The sequence below is a fragment of the Canis aureus genome, chromosome 2 (genome assembly GCF_053574225.1).
Source record: "Canis aureus isolate CA01 chromosome 2, VMU_Caureus_v.1.0, whole genome shotgun sequence".
Classification (NCBI taxonomy): Eukaryota; Metazoa; Chordata; class Mammalia; order Carnivora; family Canidae; genus Canis; species Canis aureus.
The window spans coordinates 26,405,281-26,425,171 of record NC_135612.1 but is presented as its reverse complement, the minus strand read 5'-3'; the positions used below and the strand labels follow the sequence as shown (position 1 = coordinate 26,425,171).

The 19,891-nt window shown below is 42.2% G+C and overlaps 1 protein-coding gene across 2 annotated transcripts in view; it reads left to right on the top strand.

The window, feature by feature from the left end:
• RASGRF2 (Ras protein specific guanine nucleotide releasing factor 2) overlaps positions 1-19,891 on the top strand; it is a 240,834-nt gene that overhangs the window by 216,106 nt on the left and 4,837 nt on the right. For both annotated transcript variants that reach the window (XM_077866482.1, XM_077866488.1), the window contains exons 20-26: positions 2,733-2,793; positions 3,143-3,246; positions 6,178-6,262; positions 8,988-9,185; positions 14,989-15,068; positions 16,022-16,139; positions 16,731-16,799. In XM_077866482.1, coding sequence (XP_077722608.1) covers positions 2,733-2,793; positions 3,143-3,246; positions 6,178-6,262; positions 8,988-9,185; positions 14,989-15,068; positions 16,022-16,139; positions 16,731-16,799 — 715 coding nt within the window. The remainder of the gene's footprint in view (positions 1-2,732; positions 2,794-3,142; positions 3,247-6,177; positions 6,263-8,987; positions 9,186-14,988; positions 15,069-16,021; positions 16,140-16,730; positions 16,800-19,891) is intronic.

Here is a 19,891-nt window from a genome sequence, read left to right as displayed (position 1 = left end):
GAAGAAAAGCCATGTGCAAGAAAGCCAATGAAGGAAAAGTACCAGAAGGTACCAGAAGGGGAAGTAACAAGTGATAAGACCATTCACAAAGTAAGGAGGAGCAGAGACGGAGGCAGGTCATGCCATGGGCATAAGCCGGCCACTCTCAATAGCAAGCAGGAAGCCCAGAGAGTGTGGACCAGTCTTCAGACAGAGGCCAATTGCTCTTGGCTCTGTTTTTAAGATTTCTACTGTTGATTTCTGATTTCTATCTGTTTCTACTGTTTGATTTCTACTGTTGAAAAAGGACTTTTCCAGTCATAGAACTTGAAAAATCCCATTTCCTTTTAAATTTTTTATTTGGCATTTCATTTATAAATGCAGATATTAAGTTGATCATGCCAACTGGGAGATGTGAGAGAAACCCAGTATCCCAGAGTGTCTGTCAAAGCACTATGGCAGTCAGGAGACTAGGAGCAAGTCCATCCTCTATTGGAACTGGGCCAGAGATAGAGGGGCCTTCACATCTAAGGGAAAATTTGTGAACATACCCCCCAGTGAATACAAGTTGTGGTTGCGAGAGATAAAGACATATCACATTGTAGTTAAATGTAACCCTGACATTAGAGATGTATATGCAGTTAAGCTGTCAAACAATGAGATATGAACATGAACTGTATGCAAACATATATTACATTTATACAGTAAACTGAAAGCTTCCAATAATAAACCGCTTCTGTCTCACGTAGTCTCACAGGGGTTACTTTCTGATGAAGAAACTTAATTGGCATATCTAGTTTTTTGTCTTGTTTGTGAATAAAAACCTCCGATCAAGACTTCTATTTCTAAAATACTACTTCCTCTCCAACATTGTCTGACTAGGTGGCTTCTGAATCTCTGTAGATGTAGATTTTGGTAGACAAGGAACATGCCGAAAGATGAGAAAAAAAAAAAACAAAAAACAACAAAGTCTGACCTCATGGGTGGTCAGCTAGAATAGGTTCAGGTCATGAAAAGGTGACCCCCAAGCCTCACAAAGCCCCAAGCAACAAAGATAGGCACTTGGGAAAAGAAAAAATGGTAGATAATTTAACATGACCAGAACACATCTTGAAACATTAGTGTGAGATCACCAAGGAAAGGAACATTTGATAGAAGCTAACTAACTCCTTGACCACTTCTTTCCAAGGAAAGACTATTGCCCAGCCTCGTAAAGAAAGATCTTTTCCATGGGTACACATAGTTATGTGGCCACCAATCTCTCTCCAGGAACCTAGACTACCCTGGAAAGAATGACATAAGCTTTGGGAAAGAGTCACTTTTCTCCCTTGTGTGCAATCCTTAAGGGTGATTTAACAGTCTTTGGAGAAAGACTTGAGTTTGCTTATATTTTCCTCACCTTAATCTGCCTTTTATCATATGATGAGTATTTCTCTCTGCTCACAAATAATACGGCTCATTGCTGGCCAGAGTTCTGCTACTCCTGTCATCTAGAAGGAATCTTCTCCCTGGCAAACAGCCAAGAGCTTTTGTAAGAGAGAAAGATAGAGGGAAGAGACTGGACGTTTTGGGATGTGTTCTGTGCTGGATACTCAGAGAGGTGCCTTTTTACACTTGCCTAGGACAAGCAAGGGCAGCAGGACAGCACAGCTGACCAAACGTTTGGGCAAGTTAGTTCCCTTGAGCTTTGGTTTCCTCATCTGTAAAATGGAGATCAGAATGCTTACTTTGAAGGCATATTTTTATGATACGAGAGAGTGTGTATCAGGTGGCTCACACGTGGCTGGCGTGTAGCAGGTATATAGTAACCCATCTCTGTTGATTTCATATTTTTGAAGGGGTGGTTTTGTTTTCATCAATTCAGAGCACAACGGAACATCACATTGTAATTTCTTTGAAAACTGCCTTCTTCCAGCAGACAGGCTACGTGACCTGGGACTGTTTAAACATTTTAGTACTTTTAATATGCAATTGTGCCTTCATCTTGGACAACTTAAAATGCTTGGCCCTGATGGTAAGTTATATAATCAGTATAATTCTCCTGGACTCTGAACTTCTGTTGGACATGAAATATCTCTCCCACTCTGAAACCAGCACCCATTTCAGGGTTAATTAACTTATGCATTTATTCAGTCATTCATCACTAAAAAAAAATATTGAGAGCTGAATAACTGTGTGTGGGGTGCTACAGCACCAAATGCATCTCAGGGAAGTCCATCTAGGAGAGAGAAGAGTTTACCTGCTGGCTTCTGCCTCCCATTGCTCAAATTCTTGACACGCCCCCCCCCAACCCTTGCACTTCTGGTCTACGTGTACGCAGGGAGGAGGTGGCTCTGCATCTTCTGCTTTGGCATCAGCAGGGAAGGGGCAGGGTGGGTGGTTGAGGAATGTGGATGGGGCCCCCAGGCCTCTTGGGATCCCCCACTGACAGTATTGCAGGATGCCTGAACTCACGGCACTGGTCCTCTCATGCACAGGCTTGCTTTGATGGTGGGTGTTTCGACTACCACCGTGTAGGTAACAAGTTGGCTCCCTGGGATAAGTCAGCCCTCTCGATGATCCTCCTGTGCCTTTAACTGTGTGTTTTCCTGTTTCTTTGATTTCCCATCTCCAGGTCATGTCTCTGCAACCTCCAGCAGGCACCACAGCCTAGTGGACCCAAACCTTCCAACTTGCCAGCCAGGAAAAGTTGACATTTCATTCCTGGCGTGTCTGTTGTCTTTTCATGGAGGACATTTTTATTTATTTTTTAGGGCCCTTTCACAAGATGATCAAGATGACATCCACCTAAAATTAGAGGATATAATTCAACTGGTGAGTCCAGCCATGGTCCCATCCAGCACAATTATGTGCAGACTACTTCTCAAAGGCAAGCAATATTATGCCCATAACTGGTAACTGGGTACTTGACCGTAGTTCAATGAACCGTAGTTTATGGTTCAAGGAAGCACCATGAGATTAACTAAATTTGACTTGGGGCTTAGCAGTTGGTCCATACTGTTAATGTTGGCTGATACTTCTGAGCCTTTTACCATTTTCTTCTGAGCCTTTTACCATTTTCTTCATAGCTAGAATCTCTGATGGACTTTGTACTGGAGTAGCTGTGGTGAGCTGCTGGGCACCTGCTCTAGGCGTGTTTCATTCCCACTTTCCTCTCTTGCAGACAGACTGTCCGAAGGCTGAGTGCTTTGAGACCTTGTCAGCCATGGAGCTGGCTGAGCAGATCACCCTCCTGGACCACATCATCTTCAGAAGCATTCCCTACGAGTGAGTGCAGCCCTCACAGCTGTAGGCCCCCTCGGGCGGGATCTGTGCACTTAGAGCTGCCATTGTTCCTAAGGCAGATGTAGGCACCAGAGGTGTGAGGTCTTCATCCTACGATTGTTTGATCCGACTTCAATGACTTTTGGTCCCAGTTTATGTTAGAAATATTGAGTTGGAAATACTGGGGGCTGTCCAGATGGCTACTCTTATGTTTCTTTATGTTTAGTGGTCCCCATGGCATGTGAATTTCTTTGTACCCTCACATCCTTGCATTATAGAAACCTCAGTATGGCTCCAACAGTGGTTCTCAGACTTCATGGTGCCTAAAATCCTTTGGGAAACTTGTTAAAAATGTATATTCCTACATAGCCCCTGCAGAGATTCGGATTCTAGTAGGATGGAGGCCCAGGAAACCTTTTTCACTGAGAACCCCATTGAGAACTGAGTGATCTAAGACTATACTTTGAGAAGCACTGATGTTGGGTAAAATCTGTAAATTCTGCTTCAGTTACTCATTCACCTCCATGAATCAACAAGTATTGCTGAACTTTGAGTCTCTACAACAGTAGAGATAGATTCCCAAGATGGAGCTTTACCTGGGGTGTGTGTGGAGCAGAGAGCTGTGCTGTGTGAGCTGCCCTGTGGTGAGCGTCCATATGTATCAACACTTTCAGCTTCTCACATAGAGCACAAGGGGGCCCTCTGGCCCCTTCCAGCTGCAACAGTCAGTAGCTCCACAAGCAAGGCCTTTGTTTGGACATATGACAACTGATGGCACACGTCCTTGAAATAGCTAAATGAAGGGTAAAGGAGGGGCTGGGCAAGAGATACAAATGTGACCCATGTCATGGGTAGAGAAGGAGGGCATCATGATGATGTGGATGATGTGGGCTCAGACATGGCAGTGGTCAGAGCTACAGCTATGTCAGAGAGGTAATAAGGGGCAGAAGATGCCCCTGCAGGGTTTTCTTTATGCATTGTATCTTCTCACCCTCCCCCTGTCTCTACCCATGAACAAGAAGGGAGGGGAGCAAAATGTGACCTATTGGCTATACAGGTGAATCCAGTAACTACTTGAAGACTTGAGGTAGAAACTACAGTGCCATGGGGTACCTGGGTGGCTCAGTCGGTTAAGGGTCAACTCTTGATTTAGGCTCAAGTATGATCTCAGAGTCTTGAGATGAAGCCTCACGCCAAGCTCTGTACTGGGCATGGAGCCTGCTTGAGATTCTCTCTTTCTCGCTCTGCCCCTCCCCTCCTTGCATTCTCCTTCTGTCTCAAGAAAGAAGAAAGAAAGAAAGAAAGAAAGAAAGAAAGAAAGAAAGAAAGAAAGAAAGAAAGAAAGAAAGAAAGAAAGAAAGAAAGAAAGAAAGAAAGAAAGAAAGAAAGAAAGAAAGAAAGAAAGAAAGAAAGAAAGAAAGAAAGAAAAAAGAAAGAAAGGGAAAGAGAAAAAAGAAAGAAAGAAAGAAAGAAAGAAAGAAAGAAAGAAAGAAAGAAAGAGAAAGAAACAAACCACAGTGCCTCTGCCTGCTACCTCCTGACTCCCCTCTAGTGCAGTGGGGATTTAGTGGGGAGATGAGTGTGATCACCATAAAGGAAGAGAAAGAGCAAAGGCCAAACCCCCATGGTTGATCTCTTTCTGGGACTCTCCCTTCCACTCCTCTCCTCCCTGTGCTCTCTGGTGTGACCATCTACCAATTATTTTCATTTATGGAACTGGCACCCTTTTATGTCCAACAGCCTTACAGAACTTGAAGGAATAAAAAAAAACCTTTGGCAGGGACTCAGTCAACATTTCTGAATTAAGAAATCCAGAGTCAGAGTAATTTCTTTCTTTCTTTTTTTTTTTTTTTTTGAAAGATTTCGTTTATTTATTCATGAGAGACACAGAAAGGCAGAGACACAGGTAGAGGGAGAAGCAGGCCCCCCAGGGGGAGCCTGACGGGGGACTGGATCCCAGGACCCCGGGATCACGACCTGAGCCGAAGGCAGATGCTCAACCACTGAGCCACCCAGGTGCTCCTGTGTCAGAGTCCTTTCATTTCAGCTTACGTGTAGTCATGCCTATACAGAATACTGCCTGCATGCTCCAGTTTAGCTGTCCATTGCCTTCTGCCATCAGTGAAGTGAAGGAGCAGGGAGGTTATTCAGAAGACAGACCTTCTACTGGGCTGAGCTCCTACCACTGTAACTGCCTTCACCATATGATGTGGTAGCAGCAGTGTTTATTCAGCCTTCACTGTGTGTCCTGTTCTGGGCTCTGGGGAGAGCAAAGGAAAATCCCTGCCCATGGAATTGACATTGTCCTGGAGAATATCAGAGCAAAGTGGAGGAAAACACGTTATTCATCATTAACATTTTTCATAGTGATGGATTTTTCAGCCCTTCTACTAAGGCTTAAAAATTTTTTAAGCTGATCCAAGGAAAATAATCTGGGTTCCTGACTTGGTCCTTAGCCTCTTTACTCTTCTCGAATTGGTCATTGTGTTCCAATTTCAGAGAAGTCTTTATCATGATCTTAATAAGGACAGAGTTCCAAACCTTTATAAGAGAAAGGTGGAAATTGAAAACTATTTTTCGGGGATCCCTGGGTGGCTCAGCGGTTTCGCGCCTGCCTTTGGCCCAGGGCGTGATCCTGGAGTCCTAGGATAGAGTCCCACATCGGGCTCCCGGCATGGAGCCTGCTTCTCCCTCTCCTCTGCCTGTGTCTCTGCCTCTCTCTCTCTATCATTAATAAATAAATAAATAAAAATAAATTAAAAAAAAAAGAAAACCATTTTTCTATTTGGCATCAAGCAGTAAAATCGTGGAGATGAGCCAAAATTCATGTGAGAGGAACAAATTTAATGTATATAATATTCATGCTCATTGTTCGAGATTGTAGCCACCATTTAAAAAACTGAATTGGTTTTCTGTTCTCTTTTGCACTTACAGAGAATTTCTTGGGCAGGGGTGGATGAAGCTGGATAAAAATGAAAGAACACCTTACATTATGAAAACCAGCCAACACTTCAATGATGTGAGTAACCTAAAATTAAAACGTAAGGCATGTTATAGAAGATGAGTATCAGGGTCTTAAGACTTCTTCTCTAAAATTAAGCAAATCTACTACCCACTCTTTAAACAAAACTGACAAAATGTTTCTTTAAAAAAAAAAAAATCCTGTATTTTCTCTAATTGCTCACAATGATGTAATAACTTCCAGTTAACTTCCAGACCTAAGAGATTCACTTTTGATGGTACCCAAGTCTGGTAAATGCCCAGTGACGCATAGATTGCTGCTCTATTGTTATAATCATCATTACTTTGTGGTTATACATTGACTAGTTCTAATAGCACATGTGTCCCTGGTCTCTAGTGGTGCTGGTGACAGTAAGGCTGGATTAGTAGAAATCATCCCCATTATTACCGAGCACTCAGGACACATGCATTCCATGGTTGGCAGGGACCCCTTGGAGCATAATTACAGTGTTACTGCAGCTGTGCACAATGGTGACCAGCTGTTGGTCCATCTCCCTGCCTTGCTTTTCTCCAGCAGTAAGACAGAGTTACTTTTATACCCACCAACTCCTAATTGGCTTTGTCCTAATGATTTTCATCCTTTGGCAGAACCACATAGGTGGGAGTGTCTTCAGGCCTATCTAGGGAAAGGGAAGGCTCCCTTACCAGTTCTACTAAAATACAGTAAGAGGAATAATGATGATGTTAAAAAAGACCATCAGGATTCCCCGTGGGCAAATTAGTCATCCAGCATCAAAATACAAAACAATAGTGTAGATTCCCAAGACGGTGCTTTGTGCAGGGTACTTGCAGAGTCTGTATTTACTGAATGAATGTTCTCGCATTCCTAAAGGACAGGACGCATGACCCCTCTAGGCTACTGTCTGAGAAGCAGAGCCCCTGCTGCAGAAAAAAATTGTCTATGGTCTGTGCCATCCATACACTTGCGATACAATGGATAATCAAATCATAAGTTTCATCCCAGATTCCAGACCCTCACGTCTCCACTTGGATGGCTACTTGCACCGTGCCTTCAACAGATTGCAAATGGAACTCAGCATTAGTACCTCCTGGACCTGCCAAGCCTACTTCTTCATCTTACGCTATGTTCTTAGTCTTTCGTGGTGGCCCAGACCACGAACTCACCCAAGCACAGAATCTAAAGGTCATCTTTGACCCCTTCTCTGTCACCTACCCCACCTCACTCCTCAATATATTAGTGAGCTCTAAATCTACATATGCCCCAGACCCTTCTGTTCCTCTTCTTTCCTACTGCCATAACCTCGACTTGACCTTTCACCCTTTCTCCAGGAGCTCCTACATCACTATCTCCACAGTCATCTCATTGCCCCCAAACCCATTCTTCACACAGTGTCACGGAAATAACTTTTCTGAAAGACTGATTATAACACTTTCATGACAAAATCCTGTCAGTGACTTCCCCTCACCTTCAGGATGCAGTTCTAGCTACTCAACATGGCCAACAAGAGCCCTGCCTACTGGGCATCTGTGTCTGTCTCGAGGCTTCCCTGTGCTCCTTAGACAACTGCCAGGTCCTTTGTTACACCTCACCTTCTACCTCTGTCCCTCTCCAAATGTTCTTCTCCTTTAATGGAAAGCAGTGGCTAATTCGTGCCCATCCTTTAGGACTCAGTGCAGGGATGACCTCTTTCTGGAAGCCTCCTCTCTACTAGCCAGATGCCCCCTGCTATCTCCAGGTCCTCAAATCTTCCATGCAGACTTAGCTTTGTATTTCACTACATGATACTTGTCTGTGTCTGCCTCCCTTCACCTTTCCACCTAACTAGGCTCAGTACCTTGAAGTCAAGGATGCTGATTTATTTGTTTTTCCTGTTCTCAGAACCTAAAGAATGCCTACTCCATTCTAGGTGCTCAACACAAAATAATTTTTTAATGAATATGTACAGTGATAATTCTGAGACATCTGAAATACCTATGGAATGGTCAGAGAATCGGTATATTTGCCAAATAAAGTGTATGGATATAAGATTACAGACCCTGCGTTCCCTTTGTTAGTAATCAGCCCTCAACTGTTCTTTTCCTTTCTGTATTCTAAGTGTTGAGCTGCTCCAGCTGCTTCTTTTTCTCTTGGTTTCAACTGATAGAATTATGGTACTTAGCCTTGAAACTATAGGTCCTATTAACTCTGGTGGGAAAAAGATCCAGTGAGATAAGATGGAGTAAGTGTTATCTCTTCCTCTGTCCCTAAATGTGTCTGGCTTGAGAGCGGATCCGGTTAGAGTTTGATTTGACTGGGGGTAAATATGTTTTCTTATAAGAAGTAAGTGGGGCTTCCTGGTCCCCACGTGTCAGGGGCGGAGAAACATGTGGAGAGGCTCCAAGGAGTGAAACCCATAACCCATGAAGGTTGCCATTCCTCAGGGGTTAGCTCATTCTTTTCCATTTCCTCAGTGATTACTGGAAATAACTCCTGCATCAAAATTACTGATTAAAAAAATGACCTGGTCCCCCAACACGTTGATGCCAAACAATCCCTCTGTCTGCTTCGAGGATGAACAGATTCCCATTAGTTTCTTCTTCTTATTATTATTATTACCACACACACTTTAGTCTTTTAAGAAGGTTGGTATCTAAATAGGAACTTTGATCTCCATCCCTCTCGGCACCTATTTTCCTGACAGTTCTATGGTTAATTAGGCACTTTGCCTGAATGCGTTCCTTTGGCTCTTAGCTGGCGTCTCTTGGCTTTTCCATTGTCTCAGATGAGTAACCTGGTGGCCTCCCAGATAATGAACTATGCGGACGTCAGCTCGCGGGCCAACGCGATAGAGAAGTGGGTGGCCGTGGCGGACATCTGCCGATGCCTGCACAACTACAACGGCGTGCTGGAGATCACCTCAGCCTTAAACAGAAGTGCCATCTACCGGCTGAAGAGAACCTGGGCCAAGGTGTCCAAGCAGGTGAGCGCCTGCATGCCACCCAGCCTGCTGCGGAGAGGAGAGGCCCAGAGGAACAGTACTAATTAGGAAATAATTAACTCAATTGAGCAGCTCAGTTGCCAAAGAAAGGGGCCAGTGTGGGTAATTACTGCGTTCTTATCACTTCGTTGATGCCACTCATGTGCCCTTCTAATTGGTTAATTTGAAAAACAAATGCAACCCAAAACATGCATTAAAACATACACAGGGCACTGGGTGCCTGGGTGGCTCAGTTGGTTAAAGGTCTGCCTTTGGCTCAGGGCATGATCCCAGGGTCCCGGGATTGAGCCCCACATCGGGCTCCCTGCTCAGTGGGGAGCCTGCTTCTCCCTCTGCCCCTTACCCTGCTCACCTGTACCCAGGTGCACACACTCTCTCAAATAAAATCTTAAAAAATAAAAGCAAAACATATAGGGGGACAGCCTCAAATGGTGTGGTTGATAGTCAGGAGTTGTTTCCTGATTGAGGGAAGACACCTTGATTCCAATGAACGGAGCGATGTCCCGCGGGTCCACTCTTTCTCCCCAAAGTAAGCAAAGAAATGCCATAGGGCCTCAGTGTTCACTTTTTTAAGTTGTTTTCTTTGGTGATTTATGTAGTAAAGTTTTGTCGTAATGACTTAGGTGTGCAGAAAACGTTCTTAATTTTCTTTTATAATTTTTTTTAAATTTTTATTTATTTATGATAGTCACAGAGAGAGAGAGAGAGAGGAGGCAGAGAGGGAGAAGCAGGCTCCATGCACCGGGAGCCCGACGTGGGATTCGATCCCGGGTCTCCAGGATCGTGCCCTGGGCCAAAGGCAGGCGCCAAACCGCTGCGCCACCCAGGGATCCCAATTTTCTTTTAATTAGACTCAGCTTGTTCATGCCTGTCGTTTTCATTCAGTATTTTTAAGATTCAAATGAAATCACGATCTCCCCTTTGCCCTTTCTCCCGGCCTTCTTCCCAGGTGTTGGGGGGTGTTGAGGGGAGGGCTCCTCTGGGCTTCTGGGAGCTCACATGCACCCACTGGTCTCCTGTTGTAGTCTTCTGCTGGTTGGTCACTGGGTGCAGGCTGCTGTGAATTGCATGTGCCCGTTGTATGTGTGTTCCTGCCTGGCCTGTCCAGAACAGGGTGGCTTAGCTGATCTCCCCTCCCGTTGGGCCCTCCCTGGCTCTCCCTGGCTCCTCCGAGCTGGGTGTGTCCTGCCTCTCCTACAGGCTGCCCTGCCCTTGGTAATGCCTGGTGGGCAGGCTAACTCTTCATCAGTAGATAACTACCTTAGCCCTCTCAAAGGGCACTGGGAGAATTTTCTAGATTCCTTCACATCCTGCTGGTACCAGAGGCAAATTCTTTTGTCTGTGAACAAAGTCTTGGACCTTGCAAATAAAAGCCACAGCTTTTATAAGTACTGTTTTAAAAACAACACTTCTTATGCTGAGATCATTGTAGCTTCACATACGGTTTGGAAGAAATAATAGAAATCCCCTGCATCTGGCACCTCGTGCCCCCCAGTGCAACCTCTCATGTAACTGTGAACATCCCAATCACAAAGTTAACATTGCTAACATCCACTAACCTTATTCAGACGATCTGTTTTACATATACTCATTTGTGCCTGTATTGACTTTTATGTACTTGTATTACCCTAGCAGTCAAGATACAACACGGTGTTCTTACCAGGATCCCTCCTGCCACCACCCTTTTAGTCATAGCCACTTCCTGCCTGCCCCCTCCTTAACTCCTGGCAACCAAAAATCTATTTTCCATCTCTATAAAATTTCATCATTTCAAGAACATTATATAAATGGAATCATATGGTATGTGACATTTTGAGATTGCTTTTAAAAAATTCCCTTGAGATCCATTCATGTATCAATACTTAGTTTCTTGTTATTGCTAAGTAGTACTCATGGTATAAATGTAGGACATTTTAACCATTCACCCCTTGAAGAACATCTGGGTTGTTTTCCGTTGGAGCTGTTACAAATAAAGCTGCTATGCACATTCACATCTAGGTTTTGTGTGACTGTAAGTTTTTGTTTCTCTGGGATAAATGCCCAAGAGTGCAAATGCTGGATCATATGGTAATTGTGCATTTAGTTTTATAAGAAACTGTCAAATTCTTTTCCAGGGTGACTGTACCATTTTATACTAGTATCAACAAAGTATGAGTGAACCAGTTTCTCCAAATTCTTGTCCGCATTTGGTGTTATCACTGTTTTCTATTTTAGCCATTTTGATATCTCATTATTGTTTTAATTTGCATTTTCCTAATGGCTAATGATGTTAAACATCTTTTCATATGGTGGTTTACCATCTGTTTATCCTCTTCAATGAAATGTCTGCAGCTCATTTTTTAATTGGATTTTTTTTTTACCTTTGAGATCTGGGAGTTCTTTCTATATCCATCCCACTTTATTCTGTTGCAAAATTATTTTAGCTGCTCTAGGTGGAGAGGCCCCAAGGAAGGCCTTTCCATATAAATTTTAGTAAAAAAATTATGTCTAAAAAACTTTACTGACATTTTTATTGGAATTTCATTAAACCAGTCAATTTGAGAACTGACATCTTTACTCTGTTGAGTCTTCCAGTCCACAAACACAATCTGTCTCCCCGTTTCTTTAGGCTTTCTTTGCTTTCTTAAATCAGCATTTTGAAATTTTCAGCATGTAAGTCTTGTATAAATGTTTTAGATTTTTGTCTTAAATATTTCATTTTCTTTAGAGAAATTTTAAATGTTATTGTGGTTTTAATTTTGGTTTCCACACATTCGTTGTTAATATATTCAAATGTCGTTGATTTTGTGTGTGTGTGTTGGTCTTCTGTCTGCAACCTTGCTGAAAACCTTGCTGAACTCACTAATTAGTTCTAGGAGCTTTTTTTGTAGATTCCTTGGGGTTTTCTACATACACAATTGTCACTTGTAAATTAGGAATTATCTTATTTCTTTCCAATTCATATGCTTTTATTTCCTTTTCTTGTCTTATTGCTCTAGCTAAACTTCTAATACTATGTTGAATAAGGGTGGTGAGAAAGGACATTCTTCCCTTGTTTTCAATCTCATGAGGAAAGCATTTAGTCTTTCACCATTAGGGATAGTGCTAGCTATAGGTATTTTGTAAATGCTTTTATAAAATTGAGGAAACTACTCTCTTCCTAGTTTTTTGAGAGATTTTATGATGAATGGGTGTTAGAATACTATTTTTAGTTTTAATTTTTGTTAAAGATCTTATTTACTTATTTGAGAGAGAATGAGAGAGTGTGGGCAGGGGAGAGGGGCAGAGGGGAGTAGCAGAGGGAAAAGAGCAGCAGACTCCCCACAGGGCAGGCAGCCCAACTAGAGGCTAAATCCTAGGATCCTGGAATCCTGACTTGAGCTGAAGGCAGACGCCCAACCAACTGAGCCACACAGGTACCACTAGGATACTGTTTTTAAAACGGGCTTCAAGCAGCTATTTCAGAATCTAAAAGCTGGACACTGATGCCCCTGCTGTGGCTAGATTTTGCCTCCTCCTAAAGCGATGGTAGCCTTAGCTGTTGGGCACAGGATACAAAGAGCATATTCTCCTGTCATAGATATTGTCACACTTCATCAAGATCAGCAAGTCACACTTCTGCCTTCTCTTTAATTCTCCTCCCCCTATTTTTTTCATCTGAGTTGATACCAAGAGATTCTTAAATCATCTTTAAGAAAATATTAGGCTGGGGCGCCTGGGTGGCTCAGCGGTTTGGTGCCTGCCTTTGGCCCACAGCATGATCCTGGGGTCCAAGGATCAAGTCCCACATCAAGCTCCCTGCATGGAGCCTGCTTCTCCCTCTGCCTATGTCTCTGCCTCTCTCTCTGTGTGTCTCTCATGAATAAATCAATAAAATCTTAAAAAAAAAAAAAAGAAAATATTAGGGCTCTGATCCAGCAATTGCACTACTAGGTATTTACCCAAAGGATACAAAAATACCCATTCAAAGGGATACGTGCACCCCGATGTTTACAGCATCATTATTATGATAGCCAAATTATGGAAAGAGTCCAATGTGCATTGACTAATGAATGAATAAAGAAGATGCGGTATATATATATACTGCACACACACACACTATACACACACACACACACACACTAAATTGGAATATTAGCAATAAAAAGGAATGAAATCTTGCCATTTGCTATGACGTGGATAGAGGTAGAGAGTATGCCAAGGAAAACAAGTCAGTCAGAGAAAGACAGATACCATATGATTTCACTCATATGTGGAATTTAAGAAACAAAACAGATGAACATGGGGGGGAAAGAGAGGAAACTAGAGAACAGACTTAACTATAGAGCACAAACTGAGGGTTACTGGAGTAGAGGCGGGAGTCAGGGATGGGTTAAACAGGTGATGGGCATTCAGGAGGGCACCTGTTGTGATGAGCACCAGGTAGTGTATGTAAGTGACAAATCACTGAATTCTACACCTGATACTGAATGTCAATTAACTGGAGTTTAAAGAAACATTTGAGGAAAGAAAGGAAAATATTAGGACTTTCCTGTGGTTGACTTAAGTGAGATTCATGTCTTTGACACGATGCGGCTTTAGGAATAACTGATGATGGAATAGGGTGATAAGACTAATATCCAAATTATTTTTTTTTCAAAATTGAATATACTCCGATAGAGGCATTAAATAGAATATACCATTTCAACCACATGTATGTGTCACTTGATGTGGCTTTAGGATGAGTGAGGGACTATCCTCCAGGGCCTAGGACCCCAGTCTAGTCACCATAGGTAGTGCCTGGTTGTAGATAAGTTCCACTTCAGACACTCTCATCATACCATCTGCTCTCTAGCTGTCTCTTCTTCCGATCTGAGTCCTGTCTGGGAAACATCCAGAAGGCCTGGTGGAATGTGCAGTCTGGAGTCCACCAAATTTGGTCTGTGACTATAGGACAGACTATATTTCTGCAGCTTCTTTCTCCCCAAGGATAGCTCTGGGCCTGGCAAGAGGCCTATCCAGCCCCATCCCATTTCCCCACACCTACATCCCTGCCAGGCCTTGCTGGCTGTCTTCTTTCAGAGTCCTCAGGAACCAGGATGGAGAAGGAAGCCCTTTGAGTCATTCTGAAAGCTCTTGTGAAGCATGCAGCTCCTCTCCAGATTGAGGCAAATTAGTCTGAGGTGTTGCAGCTTGGGCATTCCAGGTGCCTTTCCCTGCCAACCTGCCCGGGCATCGGTATTACCAGGAATGCGTCATCACCCCCAAGGGCCACCCTACCATTCTCTCATGTCCATGGAAGAAACTCCAGATCAATATCAACAACAGTTTTATTTCTTGGTAAATGTCACTTAAACTTTTCTAACAAGTTGATGAAGATGATCACAAAACAAAGGGTTTGTAGCAGAAGATAGCCAAGCAACCAAATCTGTGTTTTGATGATTTGGAAATTAACACCCAAAAGATTCACCATGAAAACCACCTGACATGAAACCTCTCCTTTAAGATTCCGTAATTCAACATGTGCTTTATCAAGTCTTTAAATCTCTAAATTTCTCATGCATTGCAATTTTTCATTTTCCTCTTTTTGACTAAATGAGCAGTGTAGTCAATTTCTCTTCTTCACATGCTTCTTTTTTTTAATCAATCAAATTAGATGATAATGCCCCATGTCTGTATTTTGAAAATAATATCATATCACAACAGTCTGACAAAGGTATCAGCACCTGCAACTGTAGAAGGGAATTGAGGTAACTTGGTAACTTACCCATCTTGTCAAATCACAGGAGTATTTTTATGACATGCTAAGTCGTTTGTTTCTTTCTAGACAAAAGCTCTAATGGACAAGCTTCAGAAGACCGTTTCATCTGAAGGAAGATTTAAAAATCTCAGAGAAACCCTTAAAAAGTATGTTTATCTCAATTACTAAGTTATTCACAACTCAGAAATATATTTTAAAAATGTATACAGTATACAAATAGTGGCCTACCTCCTACTTGAAAAAAAAAATGCGAAATGACTTCCATCATCTAGGTATTTTCCTGATTTTTCTTTATATTTGAAATACTATGCATACAGTAATTGTCTTGTAAACAGACACGTGGCATGCAGACTATCCCAAATAAGAAGAAAATAACATCAGCTTTTACTCCAAAATAAAAGCATCTTTTACTATAAAAAGTTTCTTGATTTGGTATTTATTAACCTAAACACAATGAGGAGACTGTGGTTTGCATAGTTTGCCCAGCATCACTTAGCAAGTGTTCTTGCTGGGACTCAGACCCAGTTCTCTCTGGTTCAAAAGTCTGTGTCCTCACTCTTGACTCTGAGAAGACCAAGGTAACCCCCTAAAAAAAAAAAAAGAGAAGGCATCGCCTTAGAGTACAATGGGGATATCCATTAACATCGAATATCATCTTGTAAATATTGAAATGTTACCTTGTAAAACATTGAAATACTAACCAAAACAGAAAACAAGTTTTACAAGCTCTAACCACATTGATTTTTCTTCCCAGTTCTTTAAGCTTCCTGCATGCTCTTACTCCTGGGAGAAGTATGGCCAGGTTACAAGTACTGCAGACAAGTACTGCTAAGCACATGTTTTGTATTTGTCTGCAAGACATCCTGTTGTTTGAACATGCCACTGTCTCAAGCACATTGTAAGATATGGGCTGTAATTTTCTATTAGATTCTGTTGTGAGATGTATTGGAAACTCAATATCATGAGTATGCTTGGGAAGACGGAATTACAAGGCTTTATTCTTCAGGATTGAAGCAGCATAGTTGCTTCCTGTAAAACAGGGGAGGGGAATCGCTGCTTGTGTGAATGAGCTTGAGAACAACGTCTCTTGGTTTTGCAGCTGTAACCCCCCAGCTGTTCCTTATCTGGGGATGTACCTGACAGACCTGGCCTTTATTGAAGAAGGAACACCAAACTTTACTGAGGAAGGCCTCGTTAATTTCTCCAAAATGAGAATGGTAGGTGATAATTTCATCGTCCACCTGATGCAGCGATTCCAGTGGCTTATAGGGAAGAGGCTTAGTCAGGGAGGTCACTGCTTTTGCATTTTGAGGCAGCGGGGATAAGGGACACTGGGTTTAATTAATCTGCTGTGGCTGATTGAAGTGATTTTCAGCAGGGTTGTTTCAGCTTGCAGCCTGGGCAAAGGGGCGGGGAATAAAGCTCCAGGGACGACTGTCTAAGACGAGACACACAGATGTGGAAGGCTTCTTGCTGGACAACCAGGTTCTGAGCGCCAAGATAGAAACAAGGAGCCCAAGGACAGTAATGCCCCAAGCTTGCCACCTCTGAACTTGAGGGCACACCCAGTGCCAGCTGTTCCTCTGATTGTGAATTCAGTGTCTTGCTGCATTTCACGTGGCTCATTGAAGGGCAAGAAAGCCCTGGCTGGGCATAGAAAATGATAGGGCAGGGCTCTGACCCTTCCCGGGGCGGGGGGTGGGGAGGAGTCAGCCCTTGCCTACTTGTGAGCAGGGCCAGGAAGAATGTGTGGTGATACAAGGAAATATTTTTTTTCTTTGCTTTTGTTGTTATTGTTTCTCTACTAGATATCACACATCATCAGAGAGATACGCCAATTCCAGCAGACTTGCTATCGAATAGACCATCAGCCAAAGGTAATATCATGTGGTTGTTAAGGGGACTAATAAAGAAACAGTGGGAATTTATGAATTAGAAACAGTGGTTAAGTTGATTGATAATATCTAAAGCTGACTCACAGAAAAGACCAATTGAATAGACAAATCTTTGGCAACTCTGATTAAGCAAGCAAGCAGGCAGGCAAAAAGAACATCAATTTTTCAAGTTCTATCTGTTGTATATTCTATATTCTCATGAACCTGTCTACACCATCACCACCCTGGTCCAAGCCACCAATTATCTGTTACCTGTCTACTTGCATTCACTCTAGAATGCAAAGTCCATTCTACAGATTGCAGTCAGATAGAACTCTCTGAAACACAGAGGAAAATGTCCCTTTCATAAAATATTTCATAGATTTTTCATTGCTCTTAGGATGAAGAAAGAAAAAGTCTTGATGTGTCTCATAAGTCTTAGATTATATGGCCCCTGTCATCTTTCAGGATGTATCTCACATCATGTACCCCCCTTCTTCCTCTGTTCCAGCCACAACTGGACTTTCTTTCTTTCCTTTTTCTTTTTTAAATAGGTATTATTTTTTAGAATCATTTTGGCTTTACAGAAAAATTGAGAGGGTAGTACAGAAGATTCACATATAACTCACAGCCATGTTTTCCTTATTATTTCATGGAACTTGACAAACTTATTGTGAAACCCATAAGTCAGCTTAGATAGGCCAAAAAAAAAAAAAAAAAAAGAAGACAAGGATTTTTTGGGAAAAAATAAGAGCTTTTCCTACCAGATACACAGGCATTTCCTAAAGCTGTGTGAATAAAACAGGACTACATTGGCATAAGAATGCAAATTCAGTGGAGTGGGATGTAGTCCAGATGCGGATTTTGTCTATATGAAAATCTAATATGGAATAAGGGAGGCATTTAAAGAAAGTGCCAGAAAGAAATTGACCAGTCAAGTAAAAGAATAGGAATTTTGGCTCTACAGCTGATAAGTCACACATGCAAAAAAAGTCCAGATGAGTTCATTACCTAAATATAAAAACAGATATTAAATTATTTGCATAAAATATAGTACAAAATATTCACAACCTTTAGATTTGAAGGATCTTCCTAAATACAGAACATATGAACTGTAAGACACAAGCTTGAATAAGTTTGCTGCATCAAAATTAACCTTTGGTATGACAAAATGCAATTATTTAAAAAGCAAAAATAGGGATCCCTGGATGGCGCAGCAGTTTGGCGCCTGCCTTTGGCCCAGGGCACGATCCTGGAGACCTGGGATCGAATCCCACATCGGGCTTCCAGTGCATGGAGCCTGCTTCTCCCTCTGCCTGTGTCTCTGCGCCTCTCTCTCTCTCTGTGACTATCATAAATAAGTAAAAAAATAAAAAATAAAAAAAAATAAAAAAAAATTAAAAGCAAAAATAAAACCAGTCAACTAGGAGATGATTGTTTTGAAAAAAATTTTTTTTTTTTTGTGAGAGAGAATGAGAGCAAGAGTGGGGTGCTGGGTGGGGCAGAGGGAGAGGAAGAGAGAGAGAAAATCTTAAGCAGGCTCCATACTCAACACAGAGTCTGACCAGGGGCTCGATCTCAGAACCCTGAGCTCTTCACCAAAATCAACAGCTGGATGTTTAACTAACTGAGTGACCCAGGCACACCTAGGAGATGATAATTGTAATACGTAGAAACAAAGAGACAGAATAAAAGTCTTTCTATAAGTCTGTAAGGAAAATATAAACAACTCAGTCGAAAAATCAGCAAAATTATGAACAGGTGAACTCACAGAATAAGAAACAAAATTAGCCAATAAATATTTTTTAAATGCTCAACTTCACTAGTGAGAAGGGGAAACACAAATTATAATGAGGCATCATTTCCACCTTATAGATAAACAAAATTTTAGAATACTGGAAATCCCGAACATTAGTTTGTGCACAATAATACCAGGTACTGCAGTTTCAGAGGTTATTTTGCATCACCTGTTAGAATTAAAAATTGATGAACTGAACAACCACAACTCTTCTACATTGCTGGCGAGAATAACATGGTTCATCCACTTTAGAAACCTGTGTCCTGTGGATATTTCTTAAAACATTAAATATGCATCTATCTGATGACCCAGGAATATCCCTCCCAGGTATTTATCCAGGGGGACATGACAACATGGCCACTGAAAGTCTTGTATGAAGTGTTCATAGCATTTCTTAATAATAGCCCCGAACTGGAAACAGCCCAGGGGTCCATAAATAGGTGAATGGATCGACAGATGTTGTGTGTCTCACAGGAGACACAACAACAGGGCAGACTTGTGATACTTGTCACAGCCTGAAAGAACTTCGGAAGAGCACACTGGGTGAAGGAAGCTAGACACACAAGTACATGCTGTAGGGTGTTATACTATATGTCGGCAAATTGACTTTACATAAAATATTTCTTAAAAGACAAGTACATACTGTATGCTTCTGCTTCTATAAAGTTCTCGAAAAAAGAAGAGAAAAACACAAAAAAACCCCCAAATTCTCGAGTAGACCAAACTAATGCGTGGTAATAGAATCACAGCCATGGCCGCTTCTGGGAGCAGACAGGGAAGCTGAATGAGCACTTCCTGGGGGAGGGGGTTGTCCAACTGTGATATGGACGTAAAGCTGAGCGGACCATGAGCTATGCCTACGTAAGTTTTAGCTCAATAAAAGTAAAGAACTATTTCCACAGAAATACACCAGGCCCCAACATTCTTATTTTAGTGTCATTTCCTTTCCTTTCACTTCTCACGTCCACTAGAAGTGAATGCACGTCCCCAAGGAACATTCCCATGTGAGCACCAAGCAAATGTGCTAACGAGGATTTTACTGTCACTTTGTGTGATAGCGAAATGTCAAGAGCAAACACCCCTCTCGATAAAAAGTTGGTGACTAAACTGGTGGATCACATATTAGTGCCGCACAGCGTTCACACTCTGTGGACCGACGTGGGGAGCTCTCCCTGCCTCACAGTGAAGATGTGAAAGCAGAGTAAGATGTACCTTAGGATCACAAGGGGAAAACAGGTTTCTGTAAGTACCTGTAGGATCTAAAGAGAATGCAAACCACATGATAGCAGTGGCGCCT